Raw genomic sequence first — 9169 nt, 5'->3', positions numbered from 1 at the left:
GGGTGAACTCGGGGAGAATCAGAAACCGAAAGACCGACTTGAAGAAGAAGCGCCGCCATCCGTCCGAGCGGCGCACTTGCAAAGACTAAAAACCCAACCTAAACTGCTAATAGAACCCCTCCTTGCTATTGGCCGCCAGTGGCATGCAGAGGGGGGAGGGGGTGTTATCCACGGGTTACTTGATGAAGTCTGGAGGAATGAGTTTATCCTAACCGTCTAGAATTTATCTAGTAGTACTTCTTTGAAGGGAGGACTTCATAAGGCAATTGGCTTTGACCATGTTAGGTTAGGGTTCACACATTCGTTTGACCATGCACGAACCTGTCTAGATACTTGTGTCCCTTACGTGTCCATGGTTTTAAGTTGGTGCCAGTGACTCTAGAAGAAACGAAGAGGGTGTCAAAGCACTTGGAGGATGGCGACGTCTGCTGAATCAAGCTAATCGTTGTTACTCACAAGCTGGCTCATTATTTAAGCCAAGGTGCATTCTAGGTAACCCCGCAAAAGAAAAATGCGGATTCTAGGTTGAATCCATGTTTTGTTTTGACAATGAACTGAATACTCCCTTTATCTGCAAAATAAAAATAAAATGCCTCACACATTTTTCAAGATTTTATTTGATCAACATTTTGTACAATGTCTTGATTGCATATACAAAATTGATCAAGATCGCTAAATTCATATTCCAAAACGCTTCGATAGTAGCAATTTGCTATGAAATGTTTGGCATATATTTAAACAAATAGTTGGTTAAAGTAAAATATTGGAAACTGTGCACCTTATATTTTCGGATGAAGCAACTACTGAATCATAAACATATTACATGAACTAATCAAAACAAATACATTTGTCTCCTGCACTATGAGAATGATGGGAAGAGATACATGTAACATGTCATAGGGGATAATTGTTGGGGAACACAGTAATTTCAAAAATTTCGTACGATCACGCAAGATCTATCTAGGTTATGCATAGCAACGAGAGGGGAGAGTATTGTCTACGTACCCTCGTAGACTGAAAGCGGAAGCGTTATGACAATGCGGTTGATGTAGTCGTACGTCCTCACGGTCCGACCGATCCTAGCACCGAAGGTACGGCACCTCCGCGATCTGCACACGTTTAGCTCGGTAACGTCCCACGAACTCTAGATCCAGCTGAGGTCGAGGGAGAGTTTTGTCAGCACGACGGCGTGATAACGGTGATGGTGAAGTTATCGACGTAGGGCTTCGCCTAAGCACTACAACGATATGACTGAGGTGGATATCTGTGGATAGGGGGCACCGCACTCGGAGATGCATTTGTCAATCAAAATATTTATACCTCAAATATTTCGCCCCGGCTAAGTTCAATTCTTGGATCCGTCACTGACTCCATGCCATGCCCAAAAGGCACTAGCACATTGGTGAGAATTCTTCCCACCTTAGACCATCGTCACGGTCACGTTTGAATATTTTCACTCTTCGATGACTTGTTATGCCGTTAGTTTGAGCTCATCACGAACTTTAAAAAAAACATAAGCGGACATTTAAAGGACATGATAGGATAGTCAGCTCCATATCAATGTCCGCGAACGAGTCCGGACCTGTCCGGGATAAATACAGACCGTTTTTGGGCCGATGTTGAAGATACCTTAGAAACTGGGTGTAGTACGTGAGGCGTATTGTGAATTTCCGAAAACGAGAAGCACATGACACGTGTTCCAGCAAAAAGAAAAGGAATATGACTGATGGAATGCATCGCTCTCTGTCTCAATCTCTAGCATGAACATCACTTTTCCAACAATAGCACCAGCACTCATCCTAATAGCGGCTACGTGTCACAAGGAGATGGCATTGGATCACTACTAGAAAGGGATGATGCACCGTTCACATTGTGTGTTTTGACCAAACTTCGCTCTCGCTTTTGATCACATCAAATGTAAGCCATCGAGACATTTAACCTTTTATCTTGCATACACGTGTCGTGCCACAATCACGCACGTGCAAACGAAAACAATGTGAGCGACACATAAAGAAACGGACCTCCATTTAATCACGGTAGTAGTAGTAGCTTGCAACATGTCTTCACCAATATTCTAAGGTATACAAGTTTGAAACAAGATGATGATAAAGAAATCATCAGGGAAGCAAAGATGCCTCAACTCAACTAGACATCCCTTCACAAAGTATTGATAAAAAATCATGAAGGCATGAAGCTTTACCGACATACTACCACACAAGACGAGAACGATTCACTCCTTTTGGTCGGTTTCTGCTTGCGGTTTCAGCTGGGTTAGTTAGACGAAATGACAATAGTGTCAGCAGGAGCTAATGAATCTGCCCCTCTTTGCGTCGAGGTTGAGGTCAGAACATTGCGCCGTACGGCAAGGACATCCGGTCAAACAAGCTTTGACGGCTATGCTCCTACGGATGGGTTGCATTTAGACACGCGACGTCATTCCTGAACGGGGTGGGTGTGAAGCCATGGAACGCGCCATTCTTTCTTTTTCTCCGCTCCTCCCCATCTTAGGAGGCAGCAAAGATGATATTTGCATTGTTAGTGTCGTGCTGGTTTGGACAAAAAAAACCAAATGTGTGCAAATTGAATGCCATTAAAAAGGACAGGTTTCTGTTTCCCGGCCAAGACGACCGGATCATTCCTAGTAGCTCCATGTTTTGGTAATTTCATCCGAGTTGTTGCGTCGAAGTTGAATTCCGTTGCGGCGAAGATTGTGTCTATGTTGGAGTTGCCATTAAGTCGGGCAGAACCAGAACTGGGGTCAAAGTGTCAACCACATCAAGCCGTCAAAACAAGCAGGACGGCAGAAACCGGTACACGACATAGGTCGTACGGGGAAAACGGCAACACCACCAGAAACTGATGTGTGGGTGGCAAAAACTCTAGTGGTGCAAACGGTTTGCTGGACTGAAAATTGCAGGTCAGAGCTGTCAGCATCGCAAGACAGGGTTCTGGCACCGGCAGACGATGGATCGCCATGCCAGGGAAGGAAGAGCAGGTCTGACCGGTCAAATGAACAAGACACCTAACCTGAGGGCACGTCAAAATCTGATAAAGCTGCTCAACCAGGACGGACACCTGAGGAGAAGAGTTGTTACATGTAGTCTTTTCTACACCATCAGCAGAGCAGCACAATGCTACTCGGTTTTCTACTGTTTCCTGACCATCCAAACATCAGGTTAAACTAGCGAGCCTCTGTGACAAGGGGCAAGGCGGTGTCAAGTCAGTAAAACGAGATGTAGTATGTGAGCTTCCGCTTGTGCTGCTTCTCGAATGCAGCAATCAGGTCATCGATTATTTCCTCCCAATCACCAGCCACTGCTTCAAGCTGAAAAAACGAGAGCAGAGCACGCAAGTTAGCTTCTCCTTTGTTTCACACAACATGAATAATAACTTCACCATCACGTTTCAAACTTGTAAACCATGCGCAGACTAACATGAGAAACACAAGCTTGTGAGCAAAATCATGATAAAGACAAATACATCTAATTTTTATATATTCCGCATTGACTGCGACCTATTAACTCCTGTTGAAGATGCTCTGGTCGCGCATGGTGGAGCAAATGGCGTGTGGACCATGTCCAGGATTCACATGTGGCCGCGGGTTCTACTGTGGCCTAGTCTGCTTGCGGCTGCTTTGCTGAGTTCGCCTAGTCCGCATGTTAGAAGATCCTACCAAGACATGTGTGTTGTGCCCCGGTTTTAGTTCGCAGCTGGGCTTGATGCTGCTGTTTGCTAATGGCCTAGTTGTATTAGAGTGTCATTTTGTTCCTGCTGTACTGGGGAAGACTGCTTCATGAAAGTTGTGTGCTGCTCTCTTATGCAATCTGTTCGATCCCAAAAATTTGGTTCACTACCGTCTGCCTCCTTTGTCCCGCATGCTGATGGCTGCTGCCGAATTGCCTTCATGGGGCTGGTTGATGAGTAGGCTTAAGTTCCAACATGCGTAGCCCAAACATAATAAACATACCAAGTTAGAATGTGTGGGGATTGAACCGCAAGTTCACTTGGTCCAATGAGAGGCTCAATCCCACATTATGCAAGCTGACATCATGTTCAGAAACCACATTCTGCATGCTTCGTCATCGTTCCTATCCAACCATTGCCCACTCGTTTTGGCTCATGACCAGGGTCCGAAGCGGCCAAGATCCTTCAAATTCAAGAACTTGTCAAGATTCCGGGGTTTAAGGAGGTGGTTGAAAAAGTCTTGGGCGAAGCCGCATGGGCATGTAGAGCCGTGTCAAATCCTCTATCACAAGCTCCAGCTGGTGGCCTCCTGTCTCGGTCGTGGAGCAAGCCCCTCTTCTCCAACGCTAAACTCCAGTTGCACATGGCCTTGGAGGTGATCCTCCATTTTGGTGTCGCCATGGAGCACCATTCTTTATCCGCAGAGGAGGCCGACATTAGACAACAGCTACAGAAAAGAGTTGTTGCCTCGGTGGTTCTTGAATATACAAGGAAAAAGCTATGTGCCCGCATCTCTCATCTGGGTGGGGGGGATGCAAACACCTGATTCTTCCACCTGCCTGTTAATGGCGTAGACGCGTAAACTTTATTCATCAGGTAAGGCACAACCACGGATGGGTCACGAGCCATGACGAGAAGGAGGCCATCGTTCACTCGCATTTCTCCAACACTCTGGGCCATCCTATTCAGCGCCCTTATGACTTCAACTGGCCGGACTTGCGTATCACTGCCTCCAATCTTGAGGGTATCGACGCACCTTATTCGGAGGAAGAGGTCAAGGTGGCCGTCATGGGAATGTCTGGTGACAAGGCCCCCGGTCCGGATGGGTTTACTGGCACGTTCTTCACATCCTGTTGGGAAGTGATTGCGCTCGACATCATGGCGGTCGTCAACCTTTTCTCCAATCTCCACACGACCATTTTTTATCAGCTCAACTACGTGAATATTGCTCTTCTTCCCAAGGACGGCACCAAGGAGATTAGTGACTTCCGCCCGATCAGTCTGATCCATGCCATTGCTAAGATCATGGTGAAAATTTCGGCAAACAGATTGTCTCTGCACATGAGCACCTTGGTCTTCAACGCCCAAAGTGTGTTCATCAAGGGACGAAGCATCCATGACAACTTTCTTTTTGTCCACAATTATGCTAGAAGACTCCACCGCAACAAGAGATCGATGTTGCTGCTCAAGCTTGACACTAAAAAGGCCTTTGACTCCGTCCCTTGGGACTATATCTTCGATGTGCTCGCGCAGTCGCGCGCCGGGGTTTTCCTCCTAGGTTCCGGGATTGGGTGGCCGCCTTGTTCGCTTCCTCCTCCTCGCCCATCCTGCTTCATGGTGTGCATGGAAACCCTATAGGGCATGGTTGTGGGCTCAGACAGGGCGACCTTCTATCACCTCTCTTATTCGTGATTGCCATTGACCCTCTTCAAAGCATTCTTGAGAAGGCCACTATTCAGGGCTGGTTGCAACGTGACCAACGTCTGGCTGGGCAAGGACCGAGATTCAGAACCTCCATGTATGCCGATGATGAGGCCATTTTTGTTGCTCCTACTAAGGACGTGACAGCCCTCTCTCGGATTCTTATCAAGTTTGGCCACATCACTGGCCTAGTGACTAATTTACAAAAAGCCTTGTTGCACCAATTAGATGCAATGGTATCATGTTGGATGACGACATCCTAGAAAGGATCCCGGCGAGGCTCTCCTCATACCCTATCACATATCTCAGCCTCCCGCTCACTGTCAAGAACCTCAAGTGCATTGATCACCTTCAAAGTTCAAACCTAGGTATACGTGGAGGTTGTTAATATGCTGATGCTGGCCCAGTAGGAATTCACGGCACTAGATGGTGTCTGCATGCCAAGGTTGGCAGCTGATTTCAGATCAAAGAAAATTAGCCCCAGAACTTCAGCTTCAAAGCCCTCACCCTAAACCCTACCTTCATTGCTGCATGACTTTTTATTAACAGTTTCAACCTTCATTGCTGCATGGATTTTCATCAACAGTGTCGACCTTCATTGCTGCATGGATTTTTTCCTTAAGTGAAAAATATATATATGCTCACAATAGGATGCCGAGCTTGCTGATGAGATAGGACTAAGTGACTAATTTTAAAATGAGACAGGAATACGTGAATAACATTAGAAGTGCCATCACCAGCTCTCTTGAGGCAAGTTGTACACCCACTCTTAAATAATGGGTTGAGGCATATTCGTCCTACTTGAGTGTCTTATTAATTTTGTATAAAGTATCATATTGTGAAATATGCAAGTGATAACATGAAAAACCGTGTGCATTACATAGTGGAGGGAGTTGCAATTCGTGAATCCTTCAAGGACAGGGTACCCTGAAGAGGCATGTTTGGGGGAAAAGAAGGGCAACGTTAAAGACAATGCTTAGGAGTCACAGGCACAGAATCATACTAGGTGAATTTACATGAAACGAATGGTTGTGTATACAGAGGGATCCCTGCAGGTATAATTGACCAACGCAGCAACGCAACCTCATTGGTGTGATTTGATGTGGCAATTTGGCAGGCACAGGAGATACTATTCCCATACAGTATCAATAAAATTGTCAGCGAAAGTCACCAGAACACTTAGGTTGGCCGATTGGGTGTATTATCAGGTTTGCAATAATGAATCCATGCTATACCATAACATAATCTTTTTAGGGTATGGAACTACAATCATGTCACGTTTCAAGGTAGGCTTCCCACTGACATGAGAAAAGGAGTGGTGTATCCTGAAACACGAATCTTTGGATTGGCATTTCCTGAAGATTTCTACGTATCAAGTACATTCACTTGCATGGTGATTGAGACGCTAGACTTGATCACTAGTATTTATTTACTGATGGTCATTTTTCTGTTTCATCAAAAATGCACGTAGCCTGCTGTCCAAGTGGTAAATTACCAAAACCTTTCTATTCGTTGCTACCTGTGGATTGGCTATACAACTAGGATCTCAAAGGATAATTTAAGTGGTGCACTTATTAAGTACTTGTTCATGAGGACAGAAGAGGATTGAGGATGGAGCTATGAAGTGGAGACCTAAGAGGATGATGTCGGCAATAATATGCCAATTGCGATGGATGATTCGTTTCTGTTTTTTTTTTATTCACTGCACTAGCTTGTTGAACTAGTAAACTTGCACTAAGATTTAGCTGTTCTAGAGCTTCCATCATCATTTAGCTATTTATTTACTTTAAGTAACACTCCTTTTCTATAATTTAAGATTTAAAGTAGTACATGGGCCCAATCCAATTTAGCATGTATTGTCCCTAGTGTGCGGGAGCACAGTTAGTTCGTCACTATCATTAGCATTCACACAATTTGTACAAAATACATATCGAAAATAAACACAAAGATATATTTTTCTTGGTGATTAGAAAATCATTGGAAGGAATAACTTTGCACACTGTATATGTTATGCTGTTTGGATACCTTGTGGCATAAATCCAAAGCAAGCTTTGCCCCAATAGCAGCTTCTTCATGGTTATCTTTCACGTCCATATTGATTATCAGCACGCTCTTCAATAACCTCTGCTCACGGTTATTCATATCTGCACACGACCAAATCCCAACCTTGGTGAATGCCAACAAAATCATGCAATCCTAAAGGTTTCTAGCGATTAGTCCCCGAAGTGCTTTGTAGACCAAAATTGCCACCCCCCCCTGTCAGTTGATTACCTTCAACGACTAAGTCGAAGACCCTCTCCTCAAAGGTGAGTATCATATCAAACACCCCATCGCCGGCGTTATCCTGCCACCTCTGCGGCGCCAGCTTCACCGAGATGTTCCTCTTCAGCATTGGCAGTAGGCCGTTCCTCTTGTACCTGTATGGGTCACAAAAAATCCATACTCAGCACAAGAATGCATTGACAAAGTGCTAGGGGAATCCACAGACAAAAATATCCGGAGTTAAGTTATCTCAGTGTTTTTTCTTAGAAAGAAGGCTCAAGTCGATTTGCCGCATTTGCCCCCTCGAATCATTAACGATTACATGTCTCTGAATCAGAACTAATCGACAGGCGCTTCAAACAAAATCGGGGGAGCTGAATCTAATAGTGAGAAAAGGGGATACAATGGGTACGAAGGAACCCCAGATATCGCAAAACATTTGCACGATTTATCTACGTTTCCTCCAAACCACCATAATTTTTTTTATAAACCATATCCAAAATCCTCAAACGGCCAGGCCGTAACAGCCTCCCGTTTGTTTCAAATAAACCCAAGAACAGCCTCCCCGAGCACCAGATCACCGAAAGAAGGAAAGGGAAGAGATTAGAATAGTACGGACAGGTCGGGATCCTTGCGGCGGAGGTCGTCGTAGATGCCGCCGTAAGGGGTGCCGAAGTCGTAGACGTTGGGCTCGTGCATCGACGGGCCTGGGAGCTTCACCTGGGAGCCGGTGCCGTAGGACTCGACGTCGAGCGCCGCGCGGCCCAGCACCGCGTGCGCCTCCATGCTCCGGTTCATGTTCGACGAGCAGACCATCGCGAACCTCCACCTCCTCGGCGCCGTCATCCTTGCTCCTCGCCGACGGCAGGGTAGGGTCGGGCCGTCCGGACTCTATCTGACAGAGCCCTTACACGCGAGAGGAAACTTTTTTTCTGAGTCTAGAGAGGAAACTTTCTTGGCCCTGACTTTGGTAGGCTGCATTATTCTCAATCAGGTTCGTCTTGAATGAAATCGAGTTATTTGGTTGTCTGGGCTGTATCTGTTTTCCGGCCCATATATACGAAGCTTAAAGCAGCTCTGTCCCATACGGGAATTGCCGAATCGTCCGTCTTCTGCAATTTAGAGCATTACTATTAGAGCCCTCAAACCCTCGAACCCCTAAAAATAACCGCTTTTTTACAGTTTTCGCTGAAAAAACGCCGTAGACTAGAACCTCTAAACCCTCAAACCCGTAAAAAAATTTAAAGGTCCAACCCTTAAACGACTTTGCAATCTGTAGAAGTAGGGGTTGAGGGGAAAATCTCCCCCCAACCCGCACTCCTCCTCGTCGCAGTCCTCCTCGCTCGCGCGGGAGCCAACCGCTCGTCCGCTCCCGCCGCCTCCCGCTGCCTCCCGCCCCCCCGGCCATGGAAGGCCCCGCCGCGGCCGCGCCCCCGCCCGCCGCGCCTGCCGCTCCCGCCCCGCCCGCCACGCCCGCCCCGGCGCCTGTCCCCGCCCCCGCCCCCGCCCCCGCCCGCCCGGC

The 9169-nt window shown here is 46.6% G+C and overlaps 1 protein-coding gene across 1 annotated transcript; it reads right to left on the bottom strand.

Annotated features, from left to right (window-relative positions):
• Positions 1-2998: 2998 nt before the first annotated feature.
• On the bottom strand, positions 2999-8655 carry LOC119308120 (RNA polymerase II subunit A C-terminal domain phosphatase SSU72-like). The gene is made up of 4 exons (XM_037584246.1): positions 8267-8655; positions 7657-7802; positions 7411-7529; positions 2999-3325 (listed from the first exon to the last, which is right to left on the bottom strand). Exons 1-4 carry the CDS (start codon positions 8491-8493, stop codon positions 3221-3223), a joined length of 597 nt encoding a protein of 198 aa, XP_037440143.1. The 5' UTR covers positions 8494-8655; the 3' UTR covers positions 2999-3220.
• Positions 8656-9169: the final 514 nt, after the last annotated feature.

This window comes from Triticum dicoccoides, chromosome 5B (genome assembly GCF_002162155.2).
Source record: "Triticum dicoccoides isolate Atlit2015 ecotype Zavitan chromosome 5B, WEW_v2.0, whole genome shotgun sequence".
Lineage (NCBI taxonomy): Eukaryota > Viridiplantae > Streptophyta > Magnoliopsida > Poales > Poaceae > Triticum > Triticum dicoccoides.
Note: the sequence above shows the minus strand (reverse complement) of the source record. Positions and strands in the feature narration are given on the sequence as shown.